The 17,889-nt window shown below is 36.6% G+C and overlaps 4 protein-coding genes across 5 annotated transcripts; 2 read left to right on the top strand and 2 right to left on the bottom strand.

Moving 5' to 3' along the window:
* Nucleotides 1-6,138: 6,138 nt before the first annotated feature.
* Nucleotides 6,139-9,175, bottom strand: LOC103991642 (large ribosomal subunit protein uL10). The gene is made up of 5 exons (XM_009411152.3): nucleotides 8,824-9,175; nucleotides 8,577-8,645; nucleotides 7,024-7,122; nucleotides 6,557-6,949; nucleotides 6,139-6,477 (listed from the first exon to the last, which is right to left on the bottom strand). Exons 1-5 carry the CDS (start codon nucleotides 9,079-9,081, stop codon nucleotides 6,334-6,336), a joined length of 963 nt encoding a protein of 320 aa, XP_009409427.2. The 5' UTR covers nucleotides 9,082-9,175; the 3' UTR covers nucleotides 6,139-6,333.
* Nucleotides 9,176-9,582: 407 nt separating this feature from the next.
* Nucleotides 9,583-14,336, top strand: LOC135643324 (uncharacterized). Of its 2 annotated transcripts, none has more exons than XM_065160133.1 (5): nucleotides 9,583-10,592; nucleotides 10,754-12,830; nucleotides 13,450-13,510; nucleotides 13,594-13,817; nucleotides 14,098-14,336. In XM_065160133.1, the coding sequence occupies exons 1-5, from the start codon at nucleotides 10,469-10,471 to the stop codon at nucleotides 14,141-14,143; spliced, it is 2,532 nt and encodes an 843-aa protein (XP_065016205.1). In that variant the 5' UTR covers nucleotides 9,583-10,468; the 3' UTR covers nucleotides 14,144-14,336. The 2 variants fall into 2 exon arrangements, with proteins under 2 accessions (XP_065016205.1, XP_065016204.1); XM_065160132.1 differs by having other exon boundaries at nucleotides 10,736-12,830.
* A 736-nt stretch (nucleotides 14,337-15,072) lies between these two features.
* LOC135643795 (uncharacterized) lies at nucleotides 15,073-15,528 on the top strand. Its single transcript, XM_065161152.1, has one exon. It carries the CDS (start codon nucleotides 15,073-15,075, stop codon nucleotides 15,526-15,528), a length of 456 nt encoding a protein of 151 aa, XP_065017224.1.
* A 467-nt stretch (nucleotides 15,529-15,995) lies between these two features.
* LOC135643325 (probable WRKY transcription factor 41) lies at nucleotides 15,996-17,840 on the bottom strand. The gene is made up of 3 exons (XM_065160134.1): nucleotides 17,193-17,840; nucleotides 16,982-17,107; nucleotides 15,996-16,847 (listed from the first exon to the last, which is right to left on the bottom strand). The coding sequence occupies exons 1-3, from the start codon at nucleotides 17,531-17,533 to the stop codon at nucleotides 16,232-16,234; spliced, it is 1,083 nt and encodes a 360-aa protein (XP_065016206.1). The 5' UTR covers nucleotides 17,534-17,840; the 3' UTR covers nucleotides 15,996-16,231.
* Nucleotides 17,841-17,889: the final 49 nt, after the last annotated feature.

The raw sequence follows: 17,889 nt of genomic DNA, 5'->3' as shown, positions 1-17,889 counted from the left end.
AAATGGTCTTTTTTTTTTTGGAAAACTTTGAATATGACACTTATAGATAAATATCATTGGTTTTCTATTTTAAATTTTTTTTGATATTTTTATGAATTTTTGGCCATATGAATGGTGTATAAATTTTTTAAAATTTTCTACCTATTTTTTTCTAGTTAGATAATTTTTCATTGAATTATTAACTCTAATCCATTTTGGCTCTAAATCGAAAATAATTATATCATTAAACACTTATGATATACATAGAATGTACAAAGCCAACTACAAGAATATTTATTTAAGCATATGTATATTTTTATTTATGTAAATTCCTATTTAAATTTTGTTTAATTGACATTGATAATTTTTAAATTACATCTTTGCAATTTCATTTGTTGGTACCTATGGCTTAAGTCATTTCGATGATGAAGAGGGGTCAAAAAGTTATTTTAGTTGGATAATTTCAGGAATATTTTATGGATCATTTTCATTAATTCTTTATAGCACCTACTAAGCATAATCGAGCAAAATTAATCTCATTATAACTTGAATATACAAAGAATACTATATTTGATTATTTTCTAGATATCCTTGATATTTTCATATCTCGTGGATAAATATCGATAATTATAAAATGATGGTATGAGAATAATAAGTTTATAAGTAACGAAATAGAATTATCTTTTTCTATGTTCGATATATCTCTTTTGCTTAATCTATCAAATATTAGAAAAGTCATTGATATGGAGATATCTAGTTTTGAAGGGTATCTTACATATAAGTATTTTTTATTAGAATGATCAACCCATGGGGATTTGAAAAAATTGATAATAAATTTGCATCCAAGTGATGATGAGGAATTAGTGATGAATTTTTGTCTGATGTATGTATTATATGTTTTTGCCTACATATTATTTTGTCAAAACAACTATAGATATAGTGGTCCTTGGTATCAACTATTAGAAAAAAAGAATTTTGTGATGCATTATTTTTGAGAAAAAATAAAAAAATAATGTAGTGTATAAATGTACTATTCAAAATAATCTCAAATTTTAAGGAAAGCTTTGAATATGATATTTATGGACATATGTCATTGATTTTTTATTTTAAAATTTTAAAATATTTTTATGGATTTTTTTAGGCATCTGAACTATGTATATATTTACAAATTCTCCTTGTCTTTTGTATTTCTAGCAAATTATAATGAATCAATGAAATATTTTTGTCTATTTAAATTTCTAAATAGGTCAATAATATACGTAGAAAACTTAGTCTAGGAAAGCAAATTTCTAATAGGCGATGCATTATTTTTGAGAAAAAAAATCAAAAATAGTTCATCACATAGATACACAATTCAAAATGATCTAATTTTTTTTAGGAAGACTATGAATAGGACACTTATGGACATATGTTATTAGTTCTTTATTTTAGAAATTTTTTGATATTTTTTTTTTGGATTTTTGAGCGTTCGAACAGTATGTCATTTTTTTATTTTCTCTTTTTTTTTTGTATTTCTAACAAATTATAATGAATTTATGTAATATTTTTTCATATTTAAGCTTCTAAATTGGTCAATGATATATGTAGAAAATTTGATTAAGAAAAAAAATTATTAATAGGTGATATACTACTTTTGAGGAAAAATTAAAAATAGTGCATTGCATAGATATACTATTTAAAATGATCTAATTTAAAAAAAAAACTTTGAACATGACACTTATAAACATATATAATTATTTTTCTATTTTTAATTTTTTGGTATTTTTATGAATTTTTGAGCATATGAACAATGTGTTATTTTTTTCATTTTATCCTTGTTTTTTCTAGTTATATAATTTTTCATTGAATTGTTAACTCTAATATCTTTTGGTTTTGAATAAAAAATAATCATATCATTAAACACTTATTATATGCATAGAATGTATAAAGTCAATTGCAATTGCAAGAATATTTATTTAAGCATATCTATGTTTTTATTTATATAAATTCCTATTTAATTATTATTAATAAATTTTAAATTATATATTTATAGTTTTATTTGTTGATACTTGTGGCTTAGGTCATTCCGACGATGAAGACTGTTCAAAAAGTCATTTTGGTTGAATAGTTTGTAGACAAAGCTTTGTGGATCATTTTTTTGGAATCTTTATAGTACCGAAGCAAAACTAATCTTATTATCATTGAATATTATAAGAAATATTATATTTAGTCATTTTTTGAATATCCATGATATTTTCATATCTCGTAGATTAATCTCGATAATTATAAAATGATTATCCTAGAATAATAAGTTTATAGCTAATGGAGTATAAGTTTTTTTTTTTTTTGTCCGATGTATATATTATATTTAATCTAAGAGAAGTTATTTATCTAAAGGTATTTAATTTCGAAAGGTATCTTATGCATAAGTCTTTTTTATTTGAAGGATCAATCCATAGGGATTATGATAAATTTAAGTCCAAGTGGTGATGAGGAATTAGTGATGGACTTTGTCGAATGCATATATTATATATTTTTTACCTATACATTATTTTATCAAAGCAACTATAGATTCTAGTAGTTCTTAATATCAACTATTAGTCCTTAATATCAACTATTAGATTCTAGTAGTCCTTAATATCAACTTCTATTTATGTTTAATCTCAAAATTTTTTCAAATAATATAATCTTTAAGGCTTTTTGAAATTCAACCCTATCTTGAAACACCTATACAAAGACATTATTTGAGTTATAAAATAATATATATCAAATAAATGTAAGAAAATAACTTTTATGTTATACCTGACTAATGAAAAAATCATTATAAAAATAATCATCAACTACAATAAAAGAAACTAGTGTGTTTAACAACACATAATCATCTTGATTATAATGGTATTTAGCAAGCACTTATTCAATATTATCATACATGTCCTCACTTAAAGCAACCTGCCTACCAACAACATCTACTGAATTATAAATATTAAGATTTCTAACCTTGTATTATCTCTTCCACCAATTCATTTTCAAAAGATATTACCACTATCATTATCTTCATCACAATAAAATGGATCATTTGAGCCTATGAAAAGAGCTTTAAAACCTAAACTATTTAGTAAATGACTACTTAAACTTGATATATCACCTAACGTCTATCTATTACTATCATTAAGAACTAAAAATACTTCATCTGGAATAGGATCCTCCCTACAATGCGATGATTAGAAAGAAACCAATATTTTTTTGCAATCCATGAAAAAATCTAATACTAAAAGGGTAATAACACATTCACTTTTTAATTTATAGCAAAATATCATGCACTCATGCAATATTTCTTGGCATTTGATCTTCTACTTAGGTCTCAAACACCTCATAAAAATTAGGCTCTTAAAAAATATTTTCTAATGTGCGATAGACTAGTTTTTTTTGTCAAAACCCAAAAATAGTGCATCGAGTAGCAAGACTTAAAAAGATATCCTAAAATTTAGAAGATATATTCAGATTGGATTCAGATGGACATATGTAAGTTTTTTTTTTTTCTATTTTATGTGTTTTTTTATATTTTTTCAAAAAATTTCAACTCCTAAAGAGTGTACCATTTTTTTATTTTTAATTTTTTTTTATAATAATATCATACACACATGCATGTTTTTTGATATTTAACCCTTTTAATTATATCTCATACACCTGATAATAATTTGGTCATAAATTTTTTTATTAATTTGTGATGCATTAGTTTTTACTAAAATTCAAAAGTAATACATCGCTAGTAGGATCGGTTGGATATAAATCAGTATTTTTTTTATTTTTTTAAATTATATTTTTAGAATATTTCAATTCCTATATAGTGTGTCATTTTCTATTTTTCCCTATTTGTTTCAAATTTTAATAAAAATATCATGTGCTCATATAATATTTTTGATATTTGATATTCTAATTAGATCCCAAATGTCAATAAAAATTTGACCTTCAGAAAATATATATGTGATGCATTATCTTCTACTAATTTTTTTTTTTAATGGGCATCGCATAGTAGGACTTGTCAAAATATCCTGAAATTTTAGAGATATCTTTAAATTATATATATATATATATATATATATATATATATATATATATATATATATATATCTTTAATTTTAGATTTTTTAGCTCTTGCAAAGTGTTTTTCTAATTATCTAAAAATTTTAAATCTTCACAAAAATATCAGACATATGAGCTTCTAATAAGGTCACAACCACCTGATAAAAATTTGGCCCTTAGAAAATATATTATTATATGCAATATATTATTTTTTGGTTAAAATCTAAAAGCATTTCATTATATAGTAGGACTTGTCAAAATGTTCTAAAATTTTTAAAATCTCTTTAAATTTGATCTAGATGGACATATGTCAGTATGTTTTCTATTTTAGAAATTTTATTTAATATTTTTTTAGAATTATTTAGCTTATGCATATTTTATTATTTTTTATTTTTAAAAACTTTTTCAAATTTCTATAAAAGTATCATCCACTAATACAAGTTTTTTAACATTTGACCTTCTAATTAAGTCTCACACACCTGTTAAAAATTTGACCATAAATTTTTTTTTTACTAATATGTGATGCATCAATTTTTATCAAAATTCAAAAATAGTATATTGCATAGTAGGACTTGTCAAAATACCTCAAAAGTTTTTAAATACCTTTTAATGGGATTTGGATGGATATATGTCAGTGTTTTTCTATTTTAAATTTTTTTTTATTTTTAAAATTATTCAAGCCCTACATAGTGTATCATTTTTTTGACATTTGACCTTCTAATTATGTCCTAAATACCTGATAAAAATTTGATCATCAGAAAACTTTTACTAATATGTGCATCATCACATAGCCAAATTTATCAAAATGTCCTTAAAAGTTCTAAGATACTATTGAGTTAGATCTAGATAGACATATGTCAGTTATTTTTTATTGATATTTTTAGAATTATTCAGGATGTGCATAGTGTGCTATTTTCTAATTTTTAAATATTTTTAAAAATTTCTCAAAAATATTATGCACTAATGTAAATTTTTTTTTTACATTTAACCTTCTAAATAGTCCTAAACACTTGATAAAAATTTGATCATAAAAAAAATCTTACTAATATGTAATTCATTATTGTAGGTCAAAATCTAAAAATAATGCATCACATAGTAGATATCTCAAAATATCCTAAAAATTTTTAGATACGTTTGAATTGGATCTAAATGGACATAAGTCAGTATTTTTTTCATTTAAAATTTTCAAAATATTTTTTAGAATTATTCAAGTCATGCATAGTGTGTTATTTTTTTTAATTTTTTTTAATTTTTTTAAAAATATCATGCCCTCATATAATAATTTTTTATATTTGAAATTTAACCATCAAAATATTTTTACTAATATATGATACATTATTTTTGACCAAAAATACAATGAAACTGTAAGATATATACAATGTTTTTTTTTTTACAAGTTAACTAGTTTTGACTTACATAAATGTACAAAACCTTTGATAAATGTAATATCTTTTTACAGGCTCACAAATTTAACAATGAATATCAAAGAAGAAAAGATATTTTAAATACCATACTACATATAAATTTACATACATAAATAATCTTATTTAAATAATTATTAAATTATTTAAATAATGATCGAACAATAATAAAGATAATAGTATACTTACATAATATTTTTGGTATTCTTGATTCAAGAGGAAAGAAAAAATATATAAAAATAAAAAAGAAAATAAACAATAATAATCCACGTATGGAATAAAGAAAAAGACACTGATAGAAGAGAAACATTTTGCTTCTTCGTCCATATCAGTATCAATACTATGACAGCGTTACAATGCAACAATCAATTTATATTAAACCTTACTGAAGAAATCGGATCAATCAACAAAAGCTTTACTGAATCAGACATCCAAATCCATTATTTTAAATAAAACAATTTTAAAATTAGCTATCCAAGTTTAAATAGATAAAATAACTCCTCAAAAGACGCTGTTTAAATATTTTTTTAAAATAAAAATGCTCTGAAAAAATTATAAAATTACTTTTTCAAAAATTCTTCCATTTTTTTTCATTATGATCCACCTGATGATTAAAAAAAAAAAATTCTTTCTTTATATCTCAACCTGTGAAACAGACGAACAGATCCACCTGATATGCACCCAAAGCAAATTCTCTTAGTAATATCACACCCATGTAACGTATGAAAATTTTAATAACTAGAAAACATTTGCCAAGAAGAGAAAAGCCAGAGCTTCACGACATCTAGAAATTTTGGTAGTAAAATCTAATAGCTCAACAAGATAATTATGGAACCTCCAAATGCTACTTGTTCTATGCAACTCGAACACACTAATCGAACAAGCTAAAGCCCATGTCATCATCAGATTCCTCGGCAGGCTCCTCTTTCTTCTCTTCTGCAGGTTCAGAAGAAGATGCTGCTGCAGCATCTTCGGCAACCACAGGAGCAGCAGCAACAGCAAACTTGCTTGGATCCTGCACCAATCATAAGATTTAGAACATATATTCAATGGCAGAACAGGACTAGAACCCATAGCTCAGATTATGAATATACCTTTAGGTACTCCTTAACTTTTTCTGCATGTGGGAAGGAGTACTCTGTAGCAATTGCAACAGCAAGCACATTCTTGTACGCATTGATGAACATATGAGGAGCCGCCACAAGTGTCGGGTAAGAAATGGCGAGAGACAGTGAAGTAACCAATGAGACACCAGCTGCAAACTTCTCAATGAGGTCATCCTCTGTGAGATCCAACACCTCGGGACTGAAGACCGATCCATTATCATACACAGACAGAATAACAAGGCCATACGAAAAAGGCCTAATCCCAAGCTTTGCAAGGAGAGCAGCCTCAGAAGAGCCCACTTTTTCTCCCTTCCTGATCAGTTCAACAGGGGTAATGATTTCCACAGTACCCTTGTTAATCTTGGTTGGGATGTTGAGCACCTGAGAGAAAGGAGTTTCAGTATGAAACTACAAACGGTATTTGGTATGGTATACAAGACATTTATCTTATTGACCTGGAAGAAAGAAGTCTGTGAAGGGTCCAATCCAGTGTTGCCAGGGGGAACAACAACATCAATTGGTGCAACAAGTCCAACACGCGCAGGAGCTCCAACCTGACGATGAAGGAAAAAAAGTGAACTGAAATTCTACTTCAAAATTTACCAATAGCAAAAGAAAACCATAGAGAAGTAGATCAATGAGAGGAAATGACAGCAGAAAGGAAAAAGGAGAACCCTACTTGCATAGACCTTAAAAACAATATGATCTTGCAAAATCTGATATCTAGAATTTACAACCATCTTAAAATCTTGTTGATTCAGTTGAATGACCATTATGCAATCATTTAGCCAGTCATGAACCATGTTGTCAGCATTTTCTTCACAAGTGTCAAGCATTGTCAAATATGCTATAGTGACAAAATGTTGAAACTGAACACATAAATGCAACATCACTGCATCATTAGTAATGGCACAGATTTCAGCCCAACTATTGGTGGAGTAGATGAAAAAATGATTATTTACAAAAACCTGTTGTCATAGATGTGATAGGTAGGGTGGATCAAGTCTTTCACTAGCTCAATCAAGATTACATTGCTTTATGAAGCAAATAAACCTTCCCTTATATTAGTCTAATCTGCATACTTCAGTCAAGAAAGTCGTCATCACCAATTCAGACCAGAACATTCTTTGGGACAAGCTACATCATTCCTACTCTTACATATTAAACTAATTATATTGTCCTATGAATATCATGACAAAGAATTTTCCGTCTAAGGTACTTGATAGTGAATTAAGTTGCTGACTTGCAATTATATGCCACTCAAAAAGGTATTCCAAGCATTTATTAGTAAACTAAGTTGCTGACTTGTAATGTTTGAAGGGGTTGATACAAGAGTATACCATTTCTAATGTGTATATAAATATTTCTAGCTAGCAAAAACAGGTTGAAATGCTTTATCACCTTCTTATACTTACTATCTTAAATAAAGAAAACGAAAAAGGAATATCAACATATTAAAACAAGTCAAAATCCAAGTTCAATTCAACTCAATGGACATATTTATTAAAGATCGCCAGTTGTAAGTTAGGATGCATATCAGAATAACTTACTCAGATAAAGGGTCTATTCTGAGTAAGTTATTATTCTGATATGAATACCTATGAAATCCAATAGGATTAGAAGAATAGAGCCTTTATCTGCGCTACATAGAATACCTATGAAGTTCATACATATGACTACTCCATGCTATTGGATTTCATAGGTATTAATATCATTTTCTGCGCTACATAGAATGAACTTCGGCCAACTCAGTCACGAGCACAAGACTCGCATGTTTTTATCATTTTATATCTTATTTCATTTGAATTCTGATACATGCATCTTGTAATGAACCAAATATTTTTCCAGTGATGAAGTTGTGTCATTGTATTGGATCTGAGCATTGAAATTCTTTAAGCAAAAAAAATGACTTAACCTTGTCCCAACGGACCTACAAAAATCCCAATTTGAATTCAGAGCAAGAAGCAAGACTGGAAAAACAACAGGGATTCTCATAACATTAGCATACCTTGTACTTGGCAACCTCCTCACTAACTTCTTTGAGATCTCCCTTGGTAAATATAAGTCCCACATTTCCCTGAACAGCACGAACACAATAAGTTCTTGGAACAACCAAAACGAACTACGAATGATTAGCATCAAGAGATACTGAGCATAAAAGATAATCTTTCATCGCCTGTCCCAATGAAAGAAAATTACGTGAGCACGCTATCACAAAGAGAAAGCTTGCAAGATGGAAAGGGGGGAGAACGCACGACAAGCAGAGGGAGGAGGTTGAGGTAGTTCTTGTTGCCGGTCTTCTCAGCGTGGATCCTGATACAGCGGCGGATGAGGGTGTTCTTGCCCATGAGGACGATGGAGTCGCCGCGGAGGCCCTTTCGGATGTTCTGGAGCTGGTTGGACCCGACGTTGTCGGCGACCGCGATTAGCACCTTGCTGTACTCATCCAACAGCCCGCACAGCTTCTTGTCGTACACCACCTTCTTCTCCGCCTTCGACAGCTTCACCGTCATCTTGCCTTTCTTGTCCCAAACAAGATCGCCGAAGAGAGATGAAGCAAAAACCCTAAAACAAGCCGAGAAAGGTGAGAGGTGCTTTAACCCTAGCCGTTGTGTTCTCTTTTTATAGCATGAAGAAATGGAGTGGAGCGAAATGAGAGGGCGTGGACGGTCGAGATCGAATCAAGTTGGTTCATGACGTGGTGGTTCAACTGGGCCGGGTAATTTGAGCCACATGGGTGAATGTTCTGGTCTTCATGGGCCGGTTCACGCTGGGCCCACAGCAGAAGCTCCGTGGTGGCCCTTTGTGCGCAGCAGACGAGGTTGCGCAAAGCGCAAGCTTGTCCGAGCTCCCGCCGAACGACACCCCGCTTTGCGCCACTTCGGATTCCTCAGCTACCTCGGCGTGCGTTAAGTGCCGCCCAACCTCCCAAATCCCATAAAAGCCCTTCCTTTCGATCAGGTATAACTCCGTCATTACACCCATCAGTCGCAGCTACCACGGGCCCCCTTGCTGTCTCTGACACACCTAAAGCTGCGCTTGCCGTCTTTCCCAGTGGGACAAGGATAAACAGTTCTCTTGCAACGACGGAGACATTAACAAGATCGTTGATCCATGAGCTGGATGTGGGGAGAGATGTGATGAGCTTCTGCAAGCAGACAAACGTCGCAGATCAAAGAACGACTCAGGCTGTCTTGGACTGAGAAGACTTGCGGTCAGACTGTCGTCCTCGAAGGCAAGCTGTGTTCTGCCTATGTGGTAGCAGTCCGTGCATGGGGGCCATGTGGAAGCAACGAGGTTGACGATGGTGAGAAAACACAGCTATGGAGAGTCGTCTCGACCTGTGTCCGTGTCGGATGGATGCGCACCCAGGTGAGCCATTACTCGGAGACGATATCCAGCTTTTTGATCCCAATGATTCTAGTTGGTCAGAGCCTCCGGAGTTCATTAAATCGCCGAGTTCAGCAGCGCGGTAGCGGATTCGATTAGGGAAGGGTGATCGCCCTTCGTCTCTCTCCCGCTCTCGCCGTCTCATGATTACTCATGCCAAAACCTCACCTTTCTCCTCTTCCTCCTTTGGCTTTCGAATCCTTCTTTTCTCTCTCTCTCACAAGGCGGAAGCGCGACGGAATAAAGTGGGGAGGAAGAATGACCGGAATGCTTTCCCAGGTTCCGAGAAAGGAGCGATTTTGATCTCTGTTTCGTGGAGAAGTTCGAGGAAATGGGGTCGACCTTCTTTCTCTGAGGTGCCATTTTTCTGGGCATCGCCAATGTGACTCCATTTTGGTCCATTGTCTCGTTTGGTGCTATAAAGGAGGGATTTTGATCGGAGAATTTGAGGTGGTGGCGAAGGATCGGAGCTTGAGAGGGTTTTTGAAGGATTCATTCCATGCGAGAGAGATGGCGGAGGAGGGACTTGGATCGAAGGTTCGAGTGGTGCGGTGCCCCAAGTGCGACAAGCTTCTCCCGGAGCTCGCCAATTTCGCAGTCTACCGCTGCGGTGGCTGTGGCGCTACTCTCCAAGGTGAGCCCCAAGCTTCATTCGTCTGTGAATTCTTGCTGACGAAGTTTTTATCTTTATCTGTTTTGTTCTTGCTAAACATTAGGATAGTCATTTGGGGTAGGGTTATACGGTAACAATCGTTTGGTTCTTTGGGAATCATACAGCCAAGAAACCTGTTCCAGGTTCGGGAGCTTCACCGGAGAAATCTAATGAAGAAAACATGAAATATCTCGAGGTCTTGGAGCAGCATTGCACGGAGAAGAAACCGATGGTTTCAGATTCAAGTGCAGAGATCCATCATGAGGGCAGTGGAGATGATCGGACGGTGGAGTCACTATCACATGGATCAGCGGGTTCCCATGGTGTTTCTGTGACCGGATGTAAAGACAGTGACCTGATGAAGATAGATGATCTTCCCAAAGAAAATGGAAGTGCCGATACCAAGCATCAATGCCATTGGGAAACTCTCATTAGTAAGCACACCCACGATGTGTCTGAATTGGGTAAAACAGGCATGGAGAGTGGAAGAGAAATGAAACAACAGGTAGATGAGTCTCGTGAGCCTCAGCGAAGACAAGTCCGAACACCGAGAGCTCCCGTGGGAGACGGTTGGCCTGCTCCACTGCGTGATGAAGGCCCATCCGACTGTCATCGGTATCCAAGTTATATCAATGGTAATGTCGAGGGCGAAAGTCGACAGAACATGGATGGTGCTAGCAGAGTAGGCTACCTTGAACAAGACCGAGCAAGGCTTCTGAGAATGCTTGATGAGTTGAGAGATCAAGTGCAGCGAACTTGTGAGGCCTCAGACAAGCCGAAGAGTTCCTATGTCCATCATGATCATGTTAAATGGTTTCCTGAAACCTCATCATCGTCAGACCCGAATTCATCTCAGTATTTCCCAACACTGCATGATCATAATGCTGCCATGGTAAATTTATATTCTAATGTGCCGGCTGAGGGTGGCATACCTGGTTATGGTGATCCATTTGCTCAAAGAAGAGTTCCCTTTCACCGACCCCATGAATATCCACCGAGACAGGTCGATGGTTTCCTTTATGGACAGTTTGCTCTTGATCCTGTTATGTCTTACCATCATGATGGTTTCTATCATCAACCTGCCTGCTCATGTATGCAATGCTACCAGAGACCATTCTTGCTTCCTGCAAGAGCCCCATCCACAACTATTGGCCATCAGAGGATTCTGTATCCCGTCAATAATTATGAGTTCTGCAGAGTTGATGGTCCCTCAATTATTGGTTCCAGAAACTCTAATATAAGGGTTGACAATGCTCCATTGCACAGACTTGAGCCAAGATCACACAGTAGAACCAAATTCAGCAAGAATAATGCACGTTCCTGTCGACCCATTGATGGTGCTGCCCCATTTACTATTTGTTCGAGTTGTTTCGAGCTTCTTCAGCTACCTGAAAAGTCTTTGCTTCTGAAGAAGAATAACATTAATCTGCAGTGTGGATCTTGCTTTAAGTTAGTTGCGATCCAGTACGATGGAAGTAAGATTGTTATTTCTGCCCCAACACCAGTCTCACGTGTGTCTTCCGAGAACAATAACTCCTCTCATAATAGCACAATCAATGGTATCCAGTCTACCGATGAGAAACTAGTGTTGCCTTACATTTTCACAAGCAATGATCACGAGATGAAAGAAAAAGGACATGATTTACACTCGAGGGAATCAGAGAAAGAGTATGGGTCATCTTTGTCTCCTGGTACGTCTGGATATGTTGAGAGCCCAGAAAGTGTGATTTTGCAGAAGGATGATCCTAGCTTGCCCGGGATGCCCTCAGATGCTCAGGCAATATCAGGAGTTCCAAGTTTGCCACTTCGTGAACATTTTGGCTACTTACTGTCTGATCGTGCAGCTGATGGATCTGAAAGTGGAAGTGAGAGTAACCGTTCTGATCAGGCGAGAAGTACATCATTAAATGGTAACTTCAAGCAGAACTCAACAAAAGATGTACAAGTGGCTACTGAGATGGACTTGTCAGATGAGGAGGATCCACCTTCTGGTTTATCTCGAGACTCGTGGGACATGATAAGCAAAGATGAGACTGAACCAAGGATCATCAAGGCTGGTGATTCATTCTTTGCTGGCCTGATAAAGAAGAGCTTTCGGCCTCTTAATCAATCACTAGGTCATAGTAGATTTAAAGTTTCAATTAATGACCACCCCATTCCCGATCGATTGATTAAGAAGGCTGAAAAGCAAGCCGGTCCAATCTATCCTGGCCATTATTGGTGAGACTCTTGTCAGAAACAAGTTGCTTTTTCTGAACTTCTTGTATATGCATGCTTTCCACAAAACATCCAAACTAAGTTATCATCTTAATGATTGTTAAACGTAGGTTTATAACCCACAACTCAGTAAATGTTTCCCAGGAAATCATAGCTTTTAAATTGTGGCATCGAGGAGTTTAGCTCCTTGCTCCACATTGAGCTGGTGGTTACACTATGCGAGCAAAATAATTTTAGGTAGGAGTTATTTAACTTTTCTCCACATATAAGTTATGCTTCTGTTCTTTGTTTGTTTCTGGTGTCTTCGGAGTTTGGTCATATGCATTGGATTTCATGGCCTTTCTTTCACATGTTGACCATGTCAACTGTGTGCAATCATTGGGTTGGCAACCGGCAATTATGCTGCTGCCATGTCTATAATGCTGGCCCAGGCTTCGGTGCATAGATGTCTATTCTGGACAATTAGAACTGCCTTTTCTGGTTGGGTATAGTGACTAGATTGCTATCCAATTGCCTGACTCAAATTCACATAAGCTGTTTATCTGTGCATATCGTAGATCATATATACCGAGTGCTAAGATCCTATCTTGTTTCTTGACGGTGGCTTTGCTTCCTCGTTCAGGTATGACTATCGTGCCGGATTTTGGGGTGTGATGGGGCATCCCTGCCTTGGGATAATTTCTGTAAGTACAACTATAGGATGCAGAATTCTATGATCACTACAATCAACAGGTCAAGACAATATAATAACATATCATTTTTGCAGCCGTTTATTAAAGAATTCAACTATCCTATGCCCAAGAACTGTGCCGGGGGAAATACTGGTGTTCTTGTGAATGGGAGAGAGCTTCATCAGAAGGATTTGGATTTGCTTGTCGGTCGAGGACTTCCAGCGACCAGAGGTTGTTCCTATATAATTGAGATTTCTGGGAAAGTTTGGGATGAATCATCTGGTGAAGAGCTAGATGGTCTTGGCAAACTGGCACCAACGTGAGCTCCTGCATGCAAACCTCTCTTGATTCCATGAAGTTTCATCACCTTGTGCGCATAGATTACTGCATAGTTCCTTCACTTAAAATGATCATCTAGCAACTAATTCCTTTATACATTTATGCTGTGCTTGTAATCATCCAAAGGTCTGATTAATTACCTAGCTGACTCCCAACTACAATTTTTCGAATGCATGTGATGTTTGGCTTTGATGCTCCATAGAAGTCCTACCGTCGCTCAATCTTGCATTTGTTCTTGCTAATTCTGAAGTTTTTGACAGGGTTGAGAAGGTGAAGCATGGATTCGGCATGCGTGTTCGGCTGTGATGATCATACTGACGACAACAGATCATCTGATGGGGACATCATCATCTTGAGACTCATATAGATAACTAATGTGTTTCTTTAGTGCTTTTCACTCTGTGTCTCTCTTTTTTCATTTTGTATTGTATTTTGTGTTATAATGCTTCAGCTGTATGATACATTGAGATCGAAGTAGTTTGCCTGCAGAAACATCATTTTGTGCACCCATTGTTGTTACTAATTCTCAGGTTGTTGCTAATAAGATCAAAACTCTCTGCCTCAAGAAAGCGCCCTTCATTTTTTTTTTTAATCTATAATATATATTTTTTCTATGGACCGACTGAGAGGATGAATCAGTTTCATTATAATATTTTTTTAATATTATTATAGTACTTTCAGTAATATCAGAATACATATAAAAATATTATAATATAATATTTCTGTACAAAGTGAGTAAAAGTATTATGTTTTTTTATATTTTTATAATATGTTATAGTATTTTTAACAATAATAAAAAAACATGTTATTATAATTTTGTTTTCAATAATACTAGGAAAGCATATATATATATATATATATATATATATATATATATATATATATATATATATATATATATAAGGTAGTGCGTCTAGATTATTTCCATGTGTTTATGGAGGATTTCTATAATTAACCTACGAACGAAAGAAGATAGTTAACTATGTGTAGTTTAGAGCAATGATAAAAGCCATTTAATCCCTTGATCAACTCCATTATGAGCTTGATTTGCTTCATTTCTAGGTAGATTTCAAGCTTTCCTTCTAAATTATGAGCTCATTTAATTAAGATTAGCGGCTCCTCCGTAATTAACCACATCATGCGTATATGTGTACTTAACGCTACATTACAGCTTTGGTGATCGCCTTTGCTTGCTTCTCTCCTCCTCATCCTTTTTCCTGTTTCCTTCCGCTTTCATGGAGAAGGCTCCAGCCGGTGCTTCGGCCAACAGGCTCGTGTGGGACTGCGGCAGCTCTCTCTACGACTCCTTTGAGCTTGAGTCGTTGATGAGGCAACTCGACTCCGCTGGCGCCGGTCGGTGCTTCTCCATGCCGCACTCCGCCGTGCCTCCTCCTCCTCCTCCTCCTCCTCTTTCGGCGCCGCTGGGCCAAGCGCGGAGGAAGCGCTCACGAGTCGCGAGATGGTTCAAGAACATGGCGTGGTTGGTGCTGCGATCAAAACCGCTCAAAGAACATGGTGGAAATTCCAGTTCGGGCTGTCTTGCTTCGATCTCAGAGGCGTGGGGGAGGGATCTGGGATCTCCGGAATGCGGCCGGAAGATCATGTCGGAGCGGTTTACCGACAGGACCATCGCCGCCAAGGAGTACTCTGTTCATCGTAGCAGTTGTGTCTTATGTGGCGGCCATGGCTGATCCAGTTCTTGATGACAATGTTAGCTTCTACTGTGGGAAATTTTCTTGAATCAAGCTTCTAATTAAATACACATTACATCTTTTTGTGCTGTAATCTCTTCCTTGTTAAGTAGGAACACCAATTCATATTTCCTGTGTGTTTAGATCAGTAGGAACATCAATCTGACTTTTTGAGAATTCTTTCGTTCCCTCAGTTTGATGCTTTTGATTGCACTCAAAAGGTTGCTTATGTTGATATCGAGGTCAACCATTGTTTAATTGCACCTCGAAGTCAACCATCGGATACTTGCACTGTTTAAGAGTTGGGACGTCAACCCACAGCCCACTATTGCCTGCCTCGTTGTCAACGCGCCGGTCCTCGCCGCAAGCACCGACATGGCCAAACTTTCTAATGGTTCTCTTGGTTATCACCGAGTGTTTCTGGATGATACTGCAACCAGAGCTGAATTCCAATATGTACCGAAAGCTTGAAGGCAATCTTTTGTTCATTAAGAACAAGGCATGTACACGTAGAGAGCATAAAGCTTAAAAGAGAAGAAGCAAACTACTGTATCAATCTCGATCACATTAGTCCTAAATGAATGCAACAACATAATTCGCTCACTCTAGCTTTTGTTTGGTGCAGAAGGCCTGCAAAACTTGGTTGAACAACAGGCTTATCTTGACACTTACTGATAGCAATGGATTCTGTTTCTAAGATGCATCAGAAGAACTTTGGAGCATCGAAAGGGAAGATTTGATCGAACTCGGCGTGGTCGAGCATGAAAGCTGCATCCAACTTGGGGGAATTGGTCGTGGACGTCGCAGCAGAAATGATCTCGGTGAGGTCGGATTCTGAGGTGTTGGGGGCTATTCCACCTCCATAGCCGCTCATTTGGCATGGAGAGACTGAGAAGTAATTGGACTCCGAGGTAGTTGGTGAGATGAAGGGAGAGAAGCTGCCCACGTAGGTGTTCTCCAGGGGATTAGTGGATGAGAAGACACGGCTTTGAGGTCCGAAACTGTCGAGTGGAGTCGAAGGGAAGGAGAAGGACGAACTCAGGACTTGATCGTGCATGTTCAACCCTTCGGTTTCCACCCTGAGACTTGACTGCAGATGCTGGCGAGGATGATGCAGTAGTGCTTCATGGATCGTAGGAGGGTTTTCATGGCTTTGCCGCAACTCTGGTTCTGGAAGCGGAGACGGTTGCGGCCTCTGTAGACAAGTGTGCTCTCCTCGGTAGGTGATGTCGAAGACGCAGGGGTCCTGATCTGATCTCTGCACTTGTTTCGTCGCAAGACATCCGACGCTGTTGCGGTGGCTGCATCGGTAGTAGCCTCTGCGAGAGTGTGCCAATCGTGAGTGCCCGAAGATTTAGGTGGGCTTTTGGTGATTGCGAGCAGAAAGAATCCGCCATTATCGAGCTTGGAAGAGACGAAAAGAACAGGGGAAGAAACAGAGGAGATTTCTAACCTTGGATGCCTGGCTCCGAGGATCTCCTTCTGCCCGTACTTCCTCCAGCTATAGCCATCCTCTAATCCTTCGGTCACTCCGCCGCTGGAAACACGAACTTGGTTCGTCCATTTGGGTAGAGTTTTCCTGCAATCCAAAGATATTAGAAAGTGATGTCAGGTGAGAAGAGCTCTTTATGTGCTCTGTTTAGCTGCAATTCACCGGTGTGTACCTCTTCTTGCACATCTCCATGCGCTCGTGTTCCTTGAAGACCCTCTCCGAGCTCTCACTCCTCGGGCTCCCGCTGTTGGACCGAGGCGAGTCAGATGCCGCCGCGGCTGCCGCTTCTGCTATTGCGTTGTGGCATTCTGGCTGCCGTGACATCTCGTAGTCCACTAGCTTAGCCATGGAAATGGCTTCCTCCAAAGTGGATCTCACCCGTTGCAGCAACGATTTGCAATGCTCAGCAAGGGAAGGAGCTTCCAGTTGCGCTTCCAGCTGCCTCGCCTGCTCCTCTCCCTGTGCTAGCAGCCTCAGCAGCGAACTGAGATCCCACGCACCAGTGCTCCCCATTGCTTAGCTTGAGAACTAGCTGAGTAACTCTTCAAGCACTAGAATTTTGCTCGGATTACAATGGAAAACGCGGTTCTTCGGAATCCAGGAAGCAGATAAACGCAACAATTATTACAAAGCTAATGCAGCTGACACCCAGCAGAAACTAACACTGGGAGCTACAGTACACACTTCCACCGTGATAGGTCATAATCTACTTCTGAAGGCAAAGAGGTAGGAAGCTGGTTGATGTCTCCCTCTTTCTCTCTCGATCTATCTATCTATATCTTTTTGTTTCACTTTTGCTGCTCTCTTGTGTAGAGAAAGATGCGAGGAGAAATAAACAAAGGGGAGTGGTATTTAAACTGGAGGAGGGG

Source organism: Musa acuminata, chromosome BXJ3-7 (assembly GCF_036884655.1).
Source record: "Musa acuminata AAA Group cultivar baxijiao chromosome BXJ3-7, Cavendish_Baxijiao_AAA, whole genome shotgun sequence".
NCBI classification, from domain to species: domain Eukaryota; kingdom Viridiplantae; phylum Streptophyta; class Magnoliopsida; order Zingiberales; family Musaceae; genus Musa; species Musa acuminata.
The sequence above is the reverse complement of the archived record's forward strand: the minus strand, read 5'-3'. Positions and strand labels throughout refer to the sequence as shown.